The 21,810-nt window shown below is 46.8% G+C and overlaps 2 protein-coding genes across 2 annotated transcripts in view; one reads left to right on the top strand and one right to left on the bottom strand.

Annotated features, from left to right (window-relative positions):
- Positions 1 to 4,778: 4,778 nt before the first annotated feature.
- On the top strand, positions 4,779 to 13,409 carry LOC311308384 (BTB/POZ domain-containing protein KCTD19-like; the record flags this gene model as incomplete). The annotated part of the gene is made up of 17 exons (XM_084437343.1): positions 4,779 to 5,054; positions 5,257 to 5,404; positions 5,490 to 5,678; positions 6,865 to 6,987; positions 7,220 to 7,251; positions 7,354 to 7,496; positions 7,659 to 7,765; positions 7,865 to 7,980; positions 8,153 to 8,295; positions 8,469 to 8,552; positions 8,849 to 8,957; positions 10,146 to 10,269; positions 10,480 to 10,665; positions 11,630 to 11,784; positions 11,963 to 12,064; positions 12,730 to 12,872; positions 13,304 to 13,409. The coding sequence occupies 17 exons, from the start codon at positions 4,779 to 4,781 to the stop codon at positions 13,407 to 13,409; spliced, it is 2,286 nt and encodes a 761-aa protein (XP_084293469.1).
- plekhg4 (pleckstrin homology domain containing, family G (with RhoGef domain) member 4) overlaps positions 12,944 to 21,810 on the bottom strand; it is a 96,193-nt gene continuing 87,326 nt past the window's right edge. The window contains 10 exon segments of the mRNA XM_084437345.1: positions 12,944 to 14,067; positions 14,249 to 14,308; positions 15,244 to 15,458; positions 16,420 to 16,668; positions 17,038 to 17,154; positions 17,519 to 17,699; positions 17,910 to 18,080; positions 18,273 to 18,497; positions 18,670 to 18,759; positions 20,599 to 20,848. Coding sequence (XP_084293471.1) covers positions 14,270 to 14,308; positions 15,244 to 15,458; positions 16,420 to 16,668; positions 17,038 to 17,154; positions 17,519 to 17,699; positions 17,910 to 18,080; positions 18,273 to 18,497; positions 18,670 to 18,759; positions 20,599 to 20,848 — 1,537 coding nt within the window. The 3' untranslated portion in view covers positions 12,944 to 14,067; positions 14,249 to 14,269.

The raw sequence follows: 21,810 nt of genomic DNA on the forward strand, positions 1-21,810 counted from the left end.
ACCCGTCACTCTCATTGGCTGTCCAGAGGCTAAGAGAGAGGGGATTGTGGGAGCATCACCATGTAGAGAGAATGAGTCTCTCCTTTCTAAAAATGGAGGCTGATTGGGAGGACACACAACAAAGCAGAGGAATTCAATTTCACGGCCAAGTAAACCTGGGACATTTCATCCCCGCAGAAGAAATTAAGGCTTTTGAAAGATAACCGGTTGACATGGCCTTTGGCTGGGGTCTGCTACAATGCAGCTGGTGATGAAATGTGACAGTGTATGAAATTATATAATTACCGTAAATAGTTTTACGGATCACTGGCTTTCGCATAAACATTTAAATTGATTGGAACAAATCCAGTTTAATAGTGGCTGCAATGCTTACAGGAGGATCTATCAAAATGGGTAATGGTACAGTATGCACATCCAATTTTGGGGTACACTTCACCCCCCCTTCATGTTCTGTATATCTCTGTTCATGCAGGAACTTTGACATTCTAACAACATGAAGAACTGCAGTATTGAAGAGGGTAGGTTTATGCAAAAACATGCTTTTGCACTTTTATATACAAAACACATGAAATTGACCTTATATCAAATGACTTAATGTATCCTGTCCACCAAATAAGATGCCTCCCACTGCATGCTGTGTTGCAGAGTACATGCCCCTCCCCCAGCCCTCTCCCCCTCGCTCCCCCCCCCAGCCCTCTCCCCCTCGCTCCCCCCAACCATCTCCCCCGCGCTCCTCGCTACGCTCCGGGCATTCTCCAGCTCGGGCCAGAGACAGAGGTAGGGTGACCTTTGCCCAGGACTACTCTAGCAACACCTTTAACGTGGACTCAAAAGAACCAAAGAGCCCTGTAGTACAGAGACCAGGGACCCAGCCATATACAGCCTCCCTAGATAACACACAGACAAACTGGAGGCCCCTGCCTGACCTGGATCAAGACCCCCTCCCAACCGAGCCTGTCCAGGCCCAGAAAGCCTGGGACTATGAGTACAGCCCAGCCCCATGGTCCACCACCACAGCCAGTCTGGCCCCACTGCGACAACCACTGTTCTCAGAAACACAGAGAGATGCCGATCTAGAGGCAAGAACCAGCAAACTTCTAGAGCTCACCTCAGGTGTGTAGGCCCAGGTGAACATAATATACAGTATTATATAGAACATTTATATATTATATATATATAGCACTGTGCAAAAGTCTTAGGCCGCCACCAAAGAAAATAATGTTTCAAGCTATTTATCTGGGCAGTAAGTGTTTATTTGCTTGTAAAAACACAATATAAACATTGGAACAAACACAAACAAACATGAATACAAAAAAATAATACAAATATCTTAAGAATAAAAATATATTATTATTGTTGTTGTTGTTGTTATAATAAACACTTACTGTCCAGATTACATACCTTTAAAGAATTTTCTTAGGGGGCCTAAGACTTTTGCACAGTATTGTACATATGACAATAACCATTTCACACTGTATCCTAGTGTGCGCTGTTGATACTGACTATAAGAGAAAGACTGTAGTGTGAATGAAAGTGAGAAAGTGAATGAGTCTAATTGGAGTAACCGCTAGATCAGCACTGCATGTTTCATTTCAGCCACTAGAGGGGATACTTGCACCTGAAACCTACAGTCTGTTTTCTTCACTTTCTCCTCCTCAAACAACGATGCTCCTTTCATCACAAGCGTGTGTATGTTCTCTTAATAGATCTGTATGTGGCCACTCACCTGCCAGACCATGTCACTCCCTCCCGGAGTTTCTCGGAGGTCCATCGGCAAAGTCCGGTCCGTCGGAGTGTCTCTGCAGACAGGCTACTTGATCACCCGAGCCCCAGGCTTCAGAGGGATCCCCGGTCCAAACATGCAGACAGTCCCCACAGACAGACAATGGGCCAGCTCTGTCTGGTCCCACACTCTCCCAGCTCAGTCTGGCAAGAGAGGCTCTCCTCTGTCCTCAGCTCAACTCTTCCTGGGTCGGACCTGAAAACCAGCACCAGATATCAGCCTATCAACACCACACAGGTCAATGTCAACTTTTTATAATACATTAATATCATCTATACTACCAAAGCAAATACACATACTTAGCATTAGCTAAAGACTGATTTAAAACATGTAAACAAGCCTACAGTAATAAGAAGCTACAATGAAATGTGGCACACACACAGTCATCATCATCATCATCATCATCATCATCACACAAACAGTGATGTCCTTAATTCATGTCAATGACACTGAAACTTTGGAATGACCTGGCTACTGTTATATCAGTTGAGAAAATGCTAGGACGCGGTAGGAACACTCACATTCAAAGCCTACCCAGAGGTTTTGGTCTATGTCAAAAAACAGCCATCAAAGTATTTTCCCTTCATTTGCTTGGGAAATGTGGCCATTTTCAGAGGCTAATTTCATTGAAGGGCCAACTGTTGGGTATAACACCACGTTGGAGGCCTTATCTCCTCTATTAGTAACAAAGGGTAGAAATTAGCCGTGAGAATATTGGGTTTCCACTTGATTGACAGGCAAATTGCACGGTCTATCAGGAGAGTGTTCTGCGGCTTAAGGAGACCTTGAGTGAGTGTTGGGTTGAAGACACGAGGTAATGTGAGAGGAGTGGGAAGACAGTCTTATCTGAGTAGTCGGGATCGGACTGTCTGGGGTAATACTGGGTAAGAACACACATCTAATATAGAAAGAGCGCTTTCTCATGGAGTGATACTCATGGAAAAACTTTAAACTAGGCTTATCTGTGGGGCCCAATCAAAGTAAAGTTCCCAGGCTGACAAGGTTCCTAATCAACATGATAAAGAATCATCTATTTTCTTCAATTCATCATATAATGTTTGTTTTTCAAACTTGTACAGTACGTCTTCATCAGCCAAGGTCTTATCTGAGTACAGCTACCGTACACTGGGATTTTTCAGAGTTCCAGGTTAGGGGGTGATGATGCCTGCCCTGTACCCAGGACCCCCTCACCCCAGCCTGGAGTTTCAGAGCTGTCCTATACCCTGAAAGGCCTACTGGACCTGGTTGACCAGCACTGGAATGGCACACGCTCTCTCCACCTCAACCACAGCTTTCTAGGTACTGGATATCAAAGACATATTTTAGGGGTTGTAAAGTTGCAACAGTCTTATGGCTATGGATGTGAAAGGACAGGGTGGACATGGATTGTGGTGTTGAATTGGAGTTGGCTTATAGTCATCTCATGTATAAAAAAACATTTTAAAACATGTATTGCTCAGTGAAATGCAATCTAGGCCTGTAAAATGGGAGAGAGATTCTACCTTTTCTGAAGGTGTAGGCCTACTCTGTTCTGCAGGCCAGGCCTATGACCTCCTCTCTGCTCTGATATCACCTGCACCCCCTGCTGTGTCCTGCCTACGGGAAAAAGAGGGATGTAGTGAAGACAAAGAAGACGTGGGAGAGGAAAGTGAGGACAACGTGAATCTGACTTCACACTGTGGTGAACTCCTCAAGAGGAAGCTGGCCCAAACACAACAGCAACTGGTGATTATCTCAACATCATTACTAAAAGTGGATGGTGGATTATGGCTGTGATACCAAACAGACATCACTATGCATTTTGATTTGGATTAAGTCATAGAGTTCACAGTGCCACACGTGTGATGTTTTTACAGGAATCCATCAAGAAGAGGCTTGTGACTGTGTTGAAGGAAAACTACTATTTGAGACTAGCCAGCGTAAAACAGGACACTTCCATTCCAGCCAATAGTGAGTTGTGTTTGTGTGTTTAATACAACAATTTCTTGGACACTTTGGGTGCAGGTAAATATGCTTATTTATTCTGTGTATGTGTTGTCATGAAGCTGATAGGGAGTGGGCAAGTTGTTTACAGAGGCAGGTGAAAGTTCTGAGGGAGCAGGAGTCACATCTCAGACAGCTGGAGCAGACCATGGAGCTTCTGCAGGACAACCACAGGTGCATAGCCAATATACAAAACACCATTATTCAACAATGTGTCTGCTTTCGAAGGCAGAGCCAAAATATTTCATCTGTTATGAAGTTTTGTCTTTCAATCAGAAAGAATGTTGTCGTTCCACAGGTCGTTGATGTCCAATACGTCCCTTTTGGGACACGCAACAGAGCGGTTGGGGGAGTCTCTAGAAGCACCAAGCCTTCCAGGACAGTCCATGAAATCCACAGAACCTAATTAGGCCCACAACCTTTCTCAGGGTTTGGAGTTACGATATCTGCCCCCAAGCCATGTCCAATCATAACACTAAAGGATGTTGCCTCTCTGTGTGGTGCCAAAACTGTGTTAGCATATATTGTATAATGGGAATTAATTAAATGTGTATTATTTTAAAACAAGTGCTATACAATAAAACGTATTTTCAATAACTTACCAGCAGCGGCCTTTCCGGGAATGTCTCTCAAACACTTGTCGCAAACAAGGATTTCCCGACCTGCAGCGCCATGGAGGTATAATATAACGTGCAGCGCGCGATACAATGAACTGATTCCACAAAAAACGGCTACATCCCTCGCGCGCTCGGAATAACAACAACATGTCAAATCTTTCTAGTTTTACAGGAATTTCGTCGTCTTGAGATATGTCATGATGATAGGCCAGATAGCTATTTTTTACACATATTTTGAACCACTGCATTATTGTGCTGATGAGCTGTTATAGTTACTGCAACATCAGCTGATTGACTGCTGATTTCGGTAGGCTAGTTAACGTAGGCCTGGTAACCACGGGGAAGCACTAACAGCTAGCTAGCCGGTAATCTCGTTATTCTCGGGATTGATGACTATGGCGGATCGTCAAGTCGGCCAGTTTTGCAATTACAACGTCGGAGGGTGTTTTTTCTCTATACCTCTGGACCGTCTGACTCACCTTCAAGACTCTTTGGTTTTTAAAGACAACTCTGATCAGAATGCAAGCAGATGGTTTATTGATAGAGATGGATGCACATTCAGACATGTATATTATTATCTGCAAACTGGAAAACTTGCCACATCATGTACATCAGAACTCAACATTTTATATGAGTTAACTGCAGGTCTAGGCCTTACCTCACTGCTCCAGGTAATTCAAATTAACCAATCAGCACACAATAATAATACACCGTGCAATAGGCATGTATGTATGTAGGCCCTTATGGTAGAAAGTGTTGTCCACAGTTGGGTTAAGGTCACAACAAGCTAAGAAATTGTGGAGGAGACAAAGGGTTCATACAATAATTGATGTTTTTCCTAGTGCTTATTTTCAGCTATTTCATTTTTGATAGGCCTTAGAAAATCTTCAATCAGGCAAGCATTATTTACGTGCCCGGTCAGTTGACCTTCAAGTCACTGAAAGGGCAAGTCTGAATTACTGGAAAACCCGCATCTGTAACAAGAAGCAAGCAGAGCCCATAGCAAGCCCTGTATCATCAGGTAGGCCCACAGTTCCAACATCAAGCTAATGTAACCTGACTCATTTAATGGCACTTAATTATGTTGTCATTCTGGTCTACTCCAGTTCATGATGCGGTACCCCTGGGTCTGGTTGGGACCCCTCTGGTTGACGGGGATGAGGAGGTTCTGTACTGCTTCATCCCTATGGAACAGGTCCGCCTGTACCCCCACCTGGTGACACCACACAACCTGCTGTGGCTGTGCGACAACGTGGCCATCATCGAGTGTGACAGCCCTCTATTCAGGTTCATAGGCAAGCATCCCTCACAACTCTCATCATGAAAATGGCATCCTAACTCGGGGCCTGTGTATTTTCCTTTAGTTAAATATGTCAATTCATATCAAGCCAGTTAACAGGTATCAAATCTTCAGATGGTATTTTTCACTTCAGTGAGTGAAACCTTGTGCCTCAACATCTGTAGAAGTTGCTGCAGTACTAGCATACAGTCATATTCATTGCCATTGGCTTTGTTTTTCACCTCTTAAGCCATAGCCTTTTCACTGTCTGGCTGGAATATGTGCTGATGGTGATGGAAATGTACTATTGGGTTAGGCACATTCAAGACGATTTTCTGCCAAATAGGGAAAGCCCATGTTAACAACTGCACTACACCATCTGAACCAGTGTTAATACAGCACAAAAGGAGACCAGATGATGTGAACAACACAAACACCAAATGCATGAAATTGTAGACATTTTGATTATTATAAAAATGAAAATTATTATTATAAAAATAAAATAATGGCTATTAAAATGGATCTTCATGTAGATTTTCTCTCATTAGCTCTATTAGCTTAAATTATCTAGTTACAGTACTGCAACTCTTGGTATGACTCTTTTGACATATGGATTGTTGAATCTCCAAAAGAGATGAAAACTCCATCCACTAATCTGCAATATAAAATCAAATCAAACTTTATTAATATAACACATTTCACGCACAAAGGCAACACAGTGCGCTTTACAGAGAGAAAGGGGGATGTACATAGATCCCCTAATTTTCCAGAGGGAAGAAAAGAAAAAAAAGTTCACCCATTTGGGCCAATATAAGTGAGCTGTAAAAATTCTTCCCTGATCTCTCTCAATGAGACAGTAAAGCAAGCTCCTGGAAAATGGGAACATTTTACCGAGCACTAAACATGGAATAAATATGTCATGATGAGAAACATGACTATCAGTAGAGTACATAAATAGTTACAGAGATGTTACCTACGTGATAGGCTATCCCTGTAATCCATAATAGGATATGTATTTTAAGTACCACATAATAAGACACAGTAAGCACTAAACAAACAAGCTCCTAGAAAATATTAAGTAAACTAGGTATAGCAGCTAAGCAGAAGTGAGATATGCTTTGTTTGTGTTTGAGCACGTACGAAGAGAGACTGCTGGTAACAGTTAATGAGAGTGACGTGAGTTTATTTTCTGTTCATTAAAGCTAATTTCCTTCAGACGGGAAAGATCTTGCTCCCCGAGCAGTTCAGTGATCACGAGAGGTTGAACCAAGAGGCCAAAGTGGCTGGCATGATTAGCTTCATGGAAGCCCTGCAGAAACTACATGGTATGGCGCAAATGAGTAATTATGAACATTAAATGACACTAAATAACATGTTTTTACTGTATCTTCATTAATGCTGCCAAAAATGTTTCCATGAAACATTAGAAGAATGCACCGATTAAATAGTTGGAGGTTGATAAACTGTAGATTAAAGTCAACAAACTTGGCGGCTGTTTGGAAATCTCTTGTCTGAGGTTATGTGTTTTATACAGACACGAACATATTTCTTCTCCAGAGAGCTCTGTGATGTTTATTGTGATTGAGAAGGTGAATCGTGATGTAAATTAGTGGTAATTGTTTAATTATGCCCCAGAGGTAAGCTTTGACGGTGGGGACCACCCTCCTGTGAGTGAGCCGTTGACCCCTCAGCGACCCCAGCCACTCTATATAATAACCTTTGACCTCCTGGTGAGGTATCAAGACTCTGCTTTGGGTCAGCTCTATGTGGACAGCAACCTAGAGGGTAGCAAGCTACACATGTCTGGCAATGGAGTTGTCTTCCAACATGTGGAGTAAGTCTAATAGGTCTTCCTGTTCCAACACTTAATGTCATTTAGTAACTCACTATAACTCACTACAGAATAGATGCAGTAGTATTTTCCTCATGCATTTCCTATTGGCTATGATTGTAGGAACTGGTTAGGAACATGCCGCCTCCCACTAACAGAGACTAGATGGGAGATAGATGGGCTGTGTGAGTACCTGGACAAGCAGGATGAGGCCTACCTCGCCTTTAAGGAAGCAGTGTGGGACTTCCTACTTAGGAAGAGGACCACGGGCGGTGAGACATGTCAATAGACACAAACACACACACACACACACTTGGCCGAGCAGTTACTCTGTAGGCTACTGCTGTTTTCCCCTCCTCTGTCTTTTACAGGGTATTTTACGGCATGGCCCTGGTCCGCCTCAGTGGCAACATTTACCGTTAATAAAGTTGTTAAAGTTTATGTTGGAACACACTGGTACGCCACGTTCTTGAAAACTCTTTTAAAGGTAGGTACCGTAGAGCACCCCTCATTCTCTTTACTGCCGCCTTAATCCGTGGAAACAATCAAACTGCTTTTTGTGAGTAAAAACAAATACACCTTTATTTGGCAAGATGGATTATTGTCTGCACATTTTCTTCTGCGAAATTAATGGAAATTGATTGGTCCATCTTGTTTAGTACCCAGACCTGCTGTCCAATCGCAGGAAGACCAGCTGGATAGTGTTCGGAAAGAGCCTCCTCGTTAAAGGAGACGGACAGATGTTCCGTCACATCCTCAACTTCCTGAGGTGTGGCCGCCTGTTACTGCCCTCTGAGTTCAGGTACTTAGACTTAGAAAACGTTATTGACCTCAAGAAGGAAGTTTGTTGTAAAGCACACATTAAAACACATACAGACACTCCATATACTGTAGAGTAGGGAAACTGGGGGCAGGGAGCCAAAATGGAGGTCGTGGCTTTTGACAGGGTGCTTTTTTGTTGTCCACCCTGTGTAGGGAATGGCCGCTGCTATGCCAGGAGATCCAGGAGTTTGACATCCCAGCTCTGCGTGGAGCGCTGGAGGACAGCTCTGATTACAGGTGAGAGAATGAGACACCATCATCCAGGGTTGATCAGTATAGATCCTCTTAAGCCTAAAACATGATCCATGGGATGTGGATCAAAAGTAACAAGTCAATATTGCATTGAACATTTGGAAGTTGATGGGATCATCTATAGTCATAAAGTCTATGTACTGTAAAGCCATTATCTAAATCTTGTACATTACAGTACGTTGTTAAATTAATTGTTGACTGCATTGTATGTTGTGACTGGTGAACAGTGTTGTGCTCTGCCAGAACATGGATGCTACCAGCTGTGGTGTCTCTCCACACAGGGCCTGGCTGCAGAGCAAAGAGGCCGCCAACGAGTCCTCGTCCTCAGCAGAGTCCCTGTCTGTCTACCATGAACATGAACAGCGAGACGCAGGGATCAACTACGGCGAAGTACGTCTCCGCTTGCCTTTGTGCTGGCCTCGTCAAACTCTTCCACTTCTCCACAAGTACTTGATGTAAATAATTGCTGGCACAGCTCTCGGTGACTTGTCAAACCACCGGATACAGTTTGGAGGGGTGTCAAAGTCTGATTGGCCGGATATATTCATGCTGTCGAGTTCTGCTGCAGATAGATCACTGCTGAGACTCGCTCGAGGAATTTAATTTAGAGAGCCGAGTTTGGATAGGCCCTACAGGGAGAGGAGGGGAATCAGTATCTCAGGGATCGTATTCGCAAAGCCCGAGGTGCTTAGTGACAAGCGTGTGTGTGTGTGTGTGTGTGTGTGTGTGTGTGTGTGTGTGCTTGCAGAGGACATGGCTACAGCCCAGTGTCCACTAGTACAGTATATTTAGAGTAGGACAGAGCTACTGTTTACATTTGCTCCCAATTTGACCGGATTGGGGGAGTTGTGTGACAATAATAAATTGTACTCATGCACATTTGAATCTTCTCCACAGGAAAGCATGGATCCCAGTCTAATTCAATGGCAAGATTCTAAAAACTTAGAAGACTCTTTGAATTCGGTGGATGAGGACATCCGTCCCTCTGAGGAAGCAGATGGCGCACCAAGCCTGACAGACGTCCTCCTAAAACATATGGGGGAGGGCAGCAATGTCAGCACAGAGGAGGCAGCTGACTCAAACCAGCGTCCATCAGCTCTCCATAGAACCGCCAACAACTCTTCTAATAGATCAATTCAGCGTAGCTCACCAGCTACCGCCAGTGAGTTCTCAGCGCCATTGAAGAACGTCGTCCAAAGACAAATGTTAGTCGAAACAGAACTAGCAGCCCCTCTTGGCAGGGTGTCACAGAAGCCTGACGAAGTGAGTCAAGTCTCTCTTGCACCTTTGCTAGGCATAAAGCCAGAACCAGTGGATGCTGGTGACCTTTCCGCAGTACCAAACAGGCCACCAGAGGGCGTAGGAGAGGGGTCGGCCTCTCTCCAGAGGATGATCCGGAGGACGAGGGACGATGCAGGGAGGCTGTCTGCCCCGCTGCAGAGGCTGGCGCAGATGGTGGGGGACATGTTCTGTGATCGGAGCAGGCAGAGAGCCGGGCGCCGGGGGGCAGGGACCGCCGCTGCCGTTCTCAGGGGTCCCGCGCCTGACTCCCTCCCTACGGACCCCCCCCCTGCCCAGGCCTTCGCCAGGCTGTCCGCCCTCACCGCCCTGCTAGGGGGCTCCCCGGGACGACCGCGTCCCACACAGAGAGCTGGTGGGGCGGAGCGGAGCACAGCCAAGCCTTACAGCGTGACCCGGAAAGGTAAGACCGCCAACAGAACCGCCGATATGGCGCGTTGCTCTTCGAAAGTCCTTTCACTGTATCGCTCTTACGAAGTCCAACTCTAGACCATGATTATTCATTCGAGGACATCTTTCAGGCGTGTATGTGTAGCGTAACACCTCATTAAGCACACATTTACAGTTCCAGTATGTTTTAGTGTTCAGTGTGTGGGTGTGTCTCTGTGTTCAGGTGGGGGGGAGGGGGGGTGGAGCCGGCCAGCCCTGAGGGGCTGTGTGATCCCAGTGAGAGGCTGTGTGCTGCCGGTCAGGGGCGCGGTCCTCAGGGTGGACCACCCCGCGGTCCTGGGGACAGGAGAGCCCGGGGGCTTCTTCACCCAGAGTGTCATCTACACCGACGGCGCTCGCGTCCACAGTCGTGAGAAGTCTTCAACTGCTTTTCATCTTTGAGCACAGAATGTTTCCTAAAAGTAAACAGATGGCAGCCTGTCGGCCTGTGTTGTGTTAGCTGACTTATATGAGCAAATAGAAAGATGTTTGTCTTCCTCAGGGTATGAAGCACATGGGACACTACAGGACAGGAAGGATGATAACAGTAAGTTACCTCATGCACTCAGATGTGATGGGATTATGTTTGCTCCGTTATGGATGACTATGTCTGTGTCCATGATGTAGGCAGTGCAATTAAATAACGATATACTTGAACGTTATTTAATTGCACTGCCTACATCATGAACACAGACATAGTCATCCATGATCGGATGGGATAAGTAGATGAGACTGATAGACTATGGATAGTAAATTGCCAGTTTGGGAACCTTTATTTGTCTAGCTGAGAATCTAGGAATGGAATGAGGAAGTGATTAACACTGATAAGATACAGTAAGGACAAGCGATTACAAGAATTCCAATGTACCTGTAGCTGTACTTGTTACACATGGTGAATAAACGTTCTATTCTATTTTAGTAAGTGGTACTTGATTGACAGCGTCCATTCATGCAGTATGCAGATATATCCACAAGAGGGAAGCAGAGATCATTCTCTTTAATCAACCCAGTGATTGCAGTATGATTAGTTTGCACTAGCCAGCAATCATTTTGTGACATTCAGCAATAATGGATTATACTACATGACTACATTCCGTGAGAGAAATTCAAACAAACTTGTCGTGCAGATGTGTGTGGTTTGTGCTTACTGGCTTTGACATGAGAGGATAGATCACCATTCAAACTAACCATAATCAATTATTCATCTATTCAATCAGAGTGGCTCTGGGTTTAATTCTACATTTGATTTGAGGCTGTTTAAATCAGAGTTTAAATCTGTGGCATTTCCTGTAGTCTCTGGTGGTAAACAAGTTGATTTGCATATTTTATTCCAGATGTGGTCTTTGCCTGCTTCGGTTTGTCCTATGAGGAGATGGTGTATGGCCGTCAGTGTCATGCCTTTCTGACCGGAGTCATCCTAGACTCCATCCGGCTGGATGACTCCAAGGACTGCACTCTGAAGATAGCCAACCTGGTCTACTTCCTCTGGGTAGGACTGAGCATGTGTCCACTTGTGATGTTGCTTCCTGTCGTGTGCTGTGTTTCTGCTGTGGGGTGGAGAGTTGGGAGGTCTATACGGCCACTATCATATCTGTGTTCATGTCTGTGGTTTTCAGGGTGAGTGTATTTAGTGTATTTAGTGAAGTCCTCTTCCTCTCCATCCCCAGACTGGACAGGCGAGGGTGGAGGACTTTGTGTCCGAGCTGATGAGAATCTTCTCCCCTAAGCAACAGAGGCAGAGCAGTGGGCAGCTGCAGCGATGGCTGGAGGTGAGGACCTCAGGGTCAGTCTCTCTGTCACACGTGTCACGCAGGTACTGTAGGGCAGGCATTCCCAAACTGTGAGGCACGCCTCCCCTGGGGGGCCCCAAAGAAATTCAGGGGAGGCGTGGAGGGATGGTTAGAAAAAAAATAAGGAAAAACATGTTTTTTATTTTAGAATTTTCTATGGTTTTTATGAATGAAACGTGATTTTAAAGGTCTTTTTTTTTTTAATGGACAAATTTGGGGGTTGGGGGGCCGCGGGTGTGTCACTGTTTTCAGAGGGGAGGCCCACATTGATGGAGTTTGGGAACCCATGCTGTAGTGTACAGTAGTCATTATGCACAGTTTACCATACAGACAGTAGATAATGCCATAGAACATCAAGGTGCACTGAAAGTGAACTTACTAAAAGAGTAAGAGTATCTCTTAGGCGAATACAAGTCAAATGTAACTACATATTATTTATTAATAATGTTATTACAGTATACAGTATCAGACAGAAATATTTAATGTAAATCAATCAATCAATCAATCAATCAAAGCTTTATTTGTATAGCGCATTTCATACCCAGAGGCAACACAATGCGCTTTACAGAGAACAAGGGAGGTGGGCATACGACCCACCTCTACATATTCCAGAGTAAATGGATTATGTCCGTTCTCTTCTCCAGTTCACCCTTCCTGTAGCGAAGCGCTACGCTGCGTGCATGGAGCTGCTGGGTAGAGAACACTGCCACACTGTTCCTCTGTTTCCAGAGGACAAGACCTCCTCCGAACCCAATCTAACAACAGTAAGACTCGTCTACCCCCTCAGGCAACCAATGAAAACACACACTCTCTCCTTCTGGATACAAAGCAATCTGTCTTTATTAAATATGTGAACTTGTTAGGATAAAGAAATATGACACTTGAGTACACATTCATGCTCCAGCTACGAGTGGAAATTTGAACTTTTTGTTTTGTTTTCTTGGTTTGAGAATGGCACTTTAGTGATTCCCTGCTTTTTGCTGGTTAATACAAACATGTACAGTACAAAGTTATCACAATCTTATTTTTCCGCTCCTACACGCTAGAACCACAGAGCACCGCCGCAAATATTTACAGACAATGTACATTTTGGTGTTCTTTTTTTTCATTTTCTTAATGCCATCTTTTTTTCTCAGAAAACAAGGAAAACGTTGCATCAGAGCTCATCCCAGCGCCTCTTTCTTCACACAGGTTGTACCGTTCTCCGCTCCCTCTCAGTTCAACAGCTGAGCAGGCTGACCTGGGATCTGGGTTTAGAGAAGCCTGTCCCTCAGACCTTCTGAGAGCCGCCGGGAGACTGACCCTGGATCAGCTACAAGATTGAGGCACTACGGAAGTGGTGAAACGGATTGGGCCGAGAAAGAACGAAACAACATAAAATAACAACTGTGAGGAATATCTGACCACGGGTCAATTAAGAAACAAAGAACAGACATTATGTAAAGACAAATTAGAACAGTCATACTAAAATGCTGCCTTTTTTGAAAAAAAAAAGCATGTTGCTTATGAACTTTGAAGAGTACATCCATATTCTTGCCTCAATTCAGAGATAGCTACCTTTTCATACCAAGGTATAGAATCTGCCATTTCAAAAATTGCAGTCTGCTGCAAAAGTGGTCTACAACGAGACAAGAGAAAGTGAAATAAACAAGGAAACAGTTCATAACTGCATTGTAAACTATTACAATAATTATTTACAGTGACTGGTATTGTACAGAAAACTACTGCACCAGAAAAAAAGAAGATAAATATAAGAATATTTAAATCAACTTTTCTTTTTTTCCTTTTTAACGATATAAAAGCTATACTCAAAAGTGGCTTTTTTTTTTAAACAGTGCTAAGTCCCGGTTGAATTTCAGTGTCCGTGGGAGATGATGAGATTTTCTGGCACCGACAAGGACCAATAAATACTCTTCCATCCAGCTCGCCTTTCGCGTGGCAGTATTGTCTTTCCTTCGCATGGCAGACGCCGGATATTAAACCTGTAGACACGGAGAGAACGAAAGAAAGAAGAATTACACGGCTGCTCCCAGCCTCCCCTTTGAAAACATGCCATACGACCATGGCCAACCTCTCACAGGCTCTCCGGGTGGTTGGAGCCCAGGGCACTGCTTTAGATGGCACCGTTTCAGACGGACTGATTTAAAGCATTTCTCCACTTACTCAAAGCAGGTTTACGGTGAATCACACTATAGTGGATGGGCCTATGATTTGAGCTGCTTTCTGTAAATGGAGGGAGAGAGGCAAGGGTTAAACTGTGGTGTTAAGTTGCGAGTTAAGCACTGTTCAGGTCAGCAGGGACTATTAGACAAAGCTGAGCTCATACTGTAGCAGTGATACAGCAGAGTGTTTTAGATTGATTATTCTCCATGTTCCAGTTAGCTAGAATGGATGTGTGAGTGAGAGCAGTTTGCATGCACCAGGATATGTTACAATCATGCATTTCATGCGAGCAGAAGGTAATGTTCTTTTTCAGGATCCATTCCATTGATATAAGTGTGGTATATTTAGTATGTAGGGAGCACCCAGAACACATGGCTTAGTTGTCCTTCTCCTGAGGGACAGAACGACCCAATCTACTGTACGGCTGAATAACTGAACACAGGTGGAAGAGGAAGCTCTTCACCCATGTTAGCACAGAGCTCTGGGAGTAAATGGTAAATGGACTGCACTTATATAGTGCTTTTCCACCTTAGCAGCACTCAAAGCGCTTTACAATGGCCTCTCATTCACCCATTCACACACACATATCAATGTCGGTAGCTGCCATGCAAGGTGCTAACCTGCTCATAGGCAGCAATTTGGGGTTAGGTGTCTCGCTCAAGGACACTTCGACATGTGGACAGTTAGAGCTGGGATTCAAACCACCGACCCTTCGATCACTGAACGACCCGCTCTACCAACTGAGCTAAAGGCCCTCCATCCACCAAACCTAACCATCACCATTCAAACTGATCTTCACCCACGACTCGACCCGAGGGAACGTAACGAGGTAAACAGAATTCAACCCAAAACACTCCGGTACCACACCACCAACACGTGAGAGAGAGCCTTGTGTTCTTATTCCACCACCAACGTTCATCTACATCTTGATGACTCGAAGACAGTGTGTGTGTGTGTGTATGTGTGTGTGTTCCCCATGTCCCTGTCCTACTCACGGCAGAAATGTACTGGCTGTTGAAGCGCGGCTTGTCGTCCACGGGCGAGGCCACTGAGGGCGAGCAGCAGGAGGAGGAGGAGGAGGGGGGGCAGGGCGAGCCGGGGTCCTCGGACAGCGCCTCGGGGAGGTGGCTGGACACACAGCCGCTGTCCGACCCGCTGGACCCGCCGCTGCCCGACAGGCAGTGGGAGGACGAGCCTGAGCTCTCTGTGGCTGGAGGGAGAGAGAGAGAGGGAGAGGGAGAGGGAGAGGGAGAGGGAGAGGGAGAGAGAGAGAGAGAGAGAGGGAGGGAGAGGGAGAGGGAGAGGGAGAGGGAGAGGGAGAGGGAGGGAGGGAGAGAGAGGGAGGGAGAGAGAGAGAGAGGGGAGGGAGAGAGAGAGAGAGGCGTCGTCCGTGGTCAGTAACAACGCCCGGTGTTGGCTTTAACTAAGATCTGGACCTATTAGGAACATCTGCGGTGTTCGCCACCAAAAATGAAACGCAGATATTGATTGTTTAAAGGAGTAGTAAAGGGAAAATGCATGTTTAGCCCCGTTTTAAGGTTACTTATGATCATATACAATGGTTCAGATCAAAACGTTGACAAAACTAGCACTTTTGAGAAAGTCTGATAACTGGTCTACCACCGTTTAGGTCATACAATGGATGTGGATGGGCACCGTGAAAAATCTTTCAAAAACATGTTAAACTCTCGATTTCAAAGACAAGAAGCTCACCGAGGGGGTAATTGGTGTCCGTTGGTGTTCTGCCATCAAATTCGCCGCAAAGTATGAATTCTGTAGGGTTTTATTGATCATTTTTGAAATCCATTGAGTTGTATTGAAGCGACCGTTGTAGATGTGTAGATCATTCCGCAGAGGGGATTCAGGAAGCGGAACTACTTACGGTAGCTATTGTTATTGTTTATGTAACGTTTTGATCTGAACCATTGTATATGATCATAAGTAGCCTTAAAACAGGGCTAAACATGTTTTTTCCCTTTACTACTCCTTTAACGTTCAACACGGTGTATGATTACGGTTTTGCTTTCTGCTGTGCTGCGACGCCCTGTGCTCTGATGTACTAATATACTAGTACCCTGAGCGCTGTGTTGTGTCATGGCGTAAGGACAGTGTCACTGCTGCTCTAAGCCGTAACGCGCCCCGATGGCGCCACGGCCAGCGTCGGTACGTACTCATGGAAGGCTGGCTGCTGGTCTCATGCTCCAGCTCGTCCTCCTCGATGCAGGGCGTGATGAAGGGCCTTTCAGAGGAGGCGGGCAGCAGGGCCTGGCTGCTGTACATGTGCAGGTTGAGGGGCCCCAGCAGCGTGCAGGAGCCCGAGGCGGCCGGGGCCCCGCCTCCGGAGCCGTTGGCCGCCACGCGCTTGAAGGGGTTGGAGTGGTCGAACAGGGAGACGGCGATGGAGGCTCGCGTCCGGGCTCCTGGGAAACACACGAGTGGACAACACAACTTTTAACTACTCTTAAAAACTAAAGAAAAACAGCAAGGGTGGTGTTGTCATGCTCTTTATTAACTATCCACATAAATAAACAATAATAACAATAAATAATAATAATAAATAATAATAATACATAATAATAACACATAATAGTAGTAGTAATAATAATAATAAAAACAAAAATAATAAATAATAATACATACATAATACATGATAACAATAAATAATAATAACAATACATAACAATAAATAATAATAATAATAATAATAATAATAATGATAACAATAAATAATAATAATAAAGGCAAGGTGAATGCAGGTCATGTTGCTGCACACATGCTCTTGACCTCACCTCTGCCCTTCATGATGTAATCGATGGCCCTGTCGTTGATGGCGGCGTCGCTGGGCTTGATGTCCAGGAAAGGCTTGTTCCCCACCCCCATGGACACCATCTCCTGCATACGGATTTCTGTCCCCACACACAGACAGCAGAGTTAACCCCTCTGTTCCCATGACTGCTGAACCCAGTGACCGTCCAATGAAAGGCCCGTCATGTGTACACGCATAAGCAAAGACTAGTCGCTCAGCCGAAATGAGACACCCTTTCGTTTGCATACAGACGGATGGCGTTGTGCCAGCCGAACCGGTGAGATGATACGTGTGAGAGCGAGTGTGCGCACAAACAAGCTCGCACTGGCCAGACCACAGGGGTAACACTAGGAATATGGATGGCTGTGACGCTGCTGTGATGTGGTGCGTTGAGTCGCTGGATGAGTGACATGTACACACACACACACACATACACACACACACATGCTTTCTAAGCCTCCTACCTTTGTTCCTGGTGGCCTGCTGCCAGAGGATGCGCGCGATGTCAGAGGTCCAGGCGTTCTTCACGTCCTGGCTGGAGGCCTGCAGGACGTACGTCTGGTTCTTGGACGTTCTCCGCCGGAACCACACCTCGAAGCGCAGGCCGCTGTCCCCCGAGGTCTCCGTCATCCCCACGTCGGCCGTCTGGAGGGGGCGGGGAGAGAGGAGGGGGGTGAGTGGCGGTGCCAGCGCGACGCAGGGTTTGGCGTGGGAGGAAAGAGAGACGCTCACCCCACACACGGTGGAGAGAGAGCTATGATAGGCCCAGAACACGCCTAAACCAGGTCCTCGTTATCGACTGACTGACTGACTGACTGACTGACTGACTGACTGACTGACTGAGCGAGCTCCTACCTTGAAGGAGTGTTTGTAGATGTAGACGTCCAGTCCTCCCTCGATGCGTTTGGGCTTGCTGAACAGAACCAGGTCCTCTAACAGGAAGACGTGGCGCTGGCACTTCTTCCTGCCGTACCAGATGGTGAACTCATCCTGCCGGACCAGCTGACCCTGCTCCTTCAGGTTCACCTGGAACACACACACACACACACACACACACAGGTTATCGAATCAATAGTGGAACCAGCATAGTATTTTTCCATAACTAAGACCCTCAGCGTTCTTGAAATCCTTTTGAACACGTTCAATTATGTAGGTATCTTGTTTACCTCTCCCACCGTCTGCTGTAAACAACGACAAACGAGATCCTCTGTTACTCACGTCACAGTCGCGGATGGCGTCCATGGCCAGCAGGTCGTTGCCGTGGCGCAGCTGGAACTTGACCATCTCGGCGGCGGCGCGCAGGTAGGCCAGCTCCGTCTCCTGGGCCTCGCTCACCTCCTTGATCAGGTCCTTGAGCAGCAGGGCGTACTTGCTCATCCGCTGGATGGGCTTCAGCAGGTAGGAGGCCAGGTCCATCTTGTCCCCCAGCTCCAGCTGCTTGTTCTTGGGAGAGACGGAGGGACGGGGGGGGGGGGGTGGAGGAGTGGTGATCGTGGTTATTTAACGGAGAGGTGGAGGAATTGAAGACATAGTGTGTGTGTGTGTGTGTGTGTGTGTGTGTGTGTGTGTGTGTGTGTGTGTGTGTGTGTGTGTGTGTAAACATGCCCACACTTACTCTGAAGAAGGTGTTCCCATGACTGGCGAGCAGCGTGTCAGACTTGGGCTTGTTCTTGCTGTACAGCGCATACAGGCCAAACTGGTCTTGCTGTTGGTCGAACAGAAGGACAAAACACATTTTTAAACTGAACAAACAATCGTTGGAGACAAATTCATTTTGGTGCACAGGAAACATGAATTTTCCACATCTTGCCATTTGAGTTTTGCTTGGCGAGGATATTTGGCGATGCGGTGGATTGCTTTATAATGCATTTTACAGTATATTCATGAAATGTGTAATATCTTTCACACAGACGTTTATAGCCAGGAATGTTCTGGGTCTCTTTTCCGGGTCCGCTGGGCGGTACCGCCGGTAGAACGGACTTTCACAGAGCCCTATTCTTCCCACGCTGTTTTGACAGTGGAAACCCGTTAAGACCTTTCAGGCCACGCCTCTAAGTTAAGCGTTCTCAGTGTCAGGAAACGAGCGCGGAATAGAAGGATACAGAAGGAGAGCAGAGGTGAAGCTGGGCTCAATCCCCCACATCCACCTGCAGGTTAAATATCTACAGCATGGTAGGAAGAGAGAGAGACGGAGGTAGAGAGAGAGAGGGAAAGAGAGAGACAGGGAGAGAGAGAGAGACAGAGGGAGAGAGAGAGGGAGACAGAGGGAGAGAGAGAGAGACAGAGGGAGAGAGAGAACCATGAGTCTAGAGAAGAGAGAACATGAGAAGAGAAGAGAGGGTTCCGCCAGCATGGGAAGAACATAGAGAGCTTTGGGATGGAGGGATGGAGAGGGAGAGAGAAAGGGAGAGTGAGGGGCAGGATGGAGGGATGGAGAGGGAGAGAGAGAAAGGGAGGGTGAGGGGCGGGATGGAGAGGGAGAGAGAGAAAGGGAGGGTGAGGGGCAGGATGGAGGGATGGAGAGGGAGAGAGAAAGGGAGAGTGAGGGGCAGGGTTGAGGGATGGAGAGGGAGAGAGAGAAAGGGAGGGTGAGGGACAGTATGGAGGGATGGAGAGGGAGAGAGAGAAAGGGAGGGTGAGGGGCAGTATGGAGGGATGGAGAGGGAGAGAGAAAGGGAGAGTGAGGGGCAGGGTGGAGGGATGGAGAGGGAGAGAGAGAAAGGGAGGGTGAGGGGCAGGATGGAGGGATGGAGAGGGAGAGAGAGAAAGGGAGGGTGAGGGACAGTATGGAGGGATGGAGAGGGAGAGAGAGAAAGGGAGGGTGAGGGACAGTATGGAGGGATGGAGAGGGAGAGAGAGAAAGGGAGGGTGAGGGACAGTATGGAGAGATGGAGAGGGAGAGAGAGAAAGGGAGAGTGAGGGGCAGCTCAGCTCATAATGTTTGCACAGCTGGGTTCATACTTGAGGGTAAAACAAGCTGTCTCCCTCAGCCTAATACTGGGTGTGTGTGTGTGTGTGTGTGTGTGTGTGTGTGTGTGTGTGTGTGTGTGCAGTTTGTAGATCAAGCCAAAATCCTGCCTTGGCATTCCTGTGTGTAACTCAAACCTCGCTATGTAAATCAAAGCTAGCATAACTGTCAGTTAATATGAGAGTTAAGATGTCTCCACCTGGAGCCTCAGACAGCGTTTGGGCCTACAGGGAGGGACCAGGGGGCTCTTCCTTATATTTCTGACATGATTCAAACATGCTGACCATTTGTCAGAGTTTCAGCATAAACCGCCTACTGTGTACAACGCATTTGTCTAAAGACATCATCAGGTTTGTTTGAGGAACATTTCTCCTGATCATCCTGGTCCATACTGCCCCCCCCCCCTCCCCCCAAAGCATGGGAACCCCTCGTGTCTCAGGAAGCGGTCGGGCCGTTCATGTTAGAAACACACAATCATTGTAGCCCTCATCCCCAGGCCCCTGGTCCCACACACTCCGAGAGGGGCTAGTTGGACCGCGTCGCCGCGAGCGCCCGATCCCCCCGGCGGCGTCTTACGTGTCTCAGGAAGCAGTGGGACACGCGGAGCGGGTGGTTGCAGCAGCTCTCCAGCTCCTTCAGGAAGTACTGGCTGTGGAAGTCCACCAGCTTCTCCAGGTTGCCGAAGATGACGGAGCGCTTCCCGCGCAGGTCCTGGGGCAGGTCGGACCGCTCCATCTCAGGGAAGTAGTGCTCGATGATGTAGCGCAGCGAACGCACGTACTCGCGCTCCGTGGTCACCATCTCGTCCACGATGTGACGCAGCTTGCTGTGAGAGAGAGGAGAGAGAGAGAAAGAGAGAGGGGGGGGGAGAGAGAGGGAGAGAGGAGAGAGAGAGGGAGAGAGAGAGAGAGAGAGAGAAAGAGAGAGGGGGAGAGAGAGGGAGAGAGAGAGAGAGGGGGAGAGAGAGGGAGAGAGAGAGAGAGGGGGAGAGAGAGAGTAAGGCTGTGAACATGGTGAGAAAATATACGATACTGTATGGAATTTGGGAGTAGAGCAGTCTGAAAATACTTAGGTTATGAGAATGAGAAAGCACAAAACGATAAAGAGGAAGGAGTAATTAGCATCGACGCTAAGACAGGCCGTATCAGCTTGCATCTGATCTAACATAGCTGGGTGAAGCTGACTGGACCCCTCCCAGACCGACTCCCGGAATGAGGCTGATAGGCCGACAGGCCCGGTGACAGCATCAAAGGGAGTGCTGAGAACCAATCACACGGGCAGGCAGATACGAGTCTGCTACAGAGACCGCCGGCGACCGTGAGGTCTCAGCTCTCGGTGATGGGGGAGCGAGCGCGGTGAAAACCCCTCCGTAATAGCTGACACTATCTTACTAAAGTCTGGGTCTAGGGAGGATGAATCGCCTTATTGTTGAGATAATACGACTACTCAGAAGACTGGGAGAGCTTGGATGAAACACAGATGTCCAGGGGATTTCCACCGGCCCTTCCAAGGATGGGAGATAGAGGCACCCACCATAGAGCTCCACTGTGTGTCTGACTCTATCAACTCAAACGCTATCCTTGGGCTGGGAGAAACTATGTGACAATGTGAGAGAGTGAGGTGAAAACAGTGAAATGTGGCCTACGATACATCAAATATGCTTTTAGGCTGAGATAAATCTTCACACAGGCCCCGAGTCAAAACACTGGATCAAAACAGTGTCATTTGTGAATTTATTTCCCAAGACCAAATCTCTCTCTCTCTCTCTCCCTCTCTCTCCCTCTCTCT

Source organism: Borostomias antarcticus, assembly GCF_949987555.1.
Source record: "Borostomias antarcticus genome assembly, chromosome: 4".
Classification (NCBI taxonomy): domain Eukaryota; kingdom Metazoa; phylum Chordata; class Actinopteri; order Stomiiformes; family Stomiidae; genus Borostomias; species Borostomias antarcticus.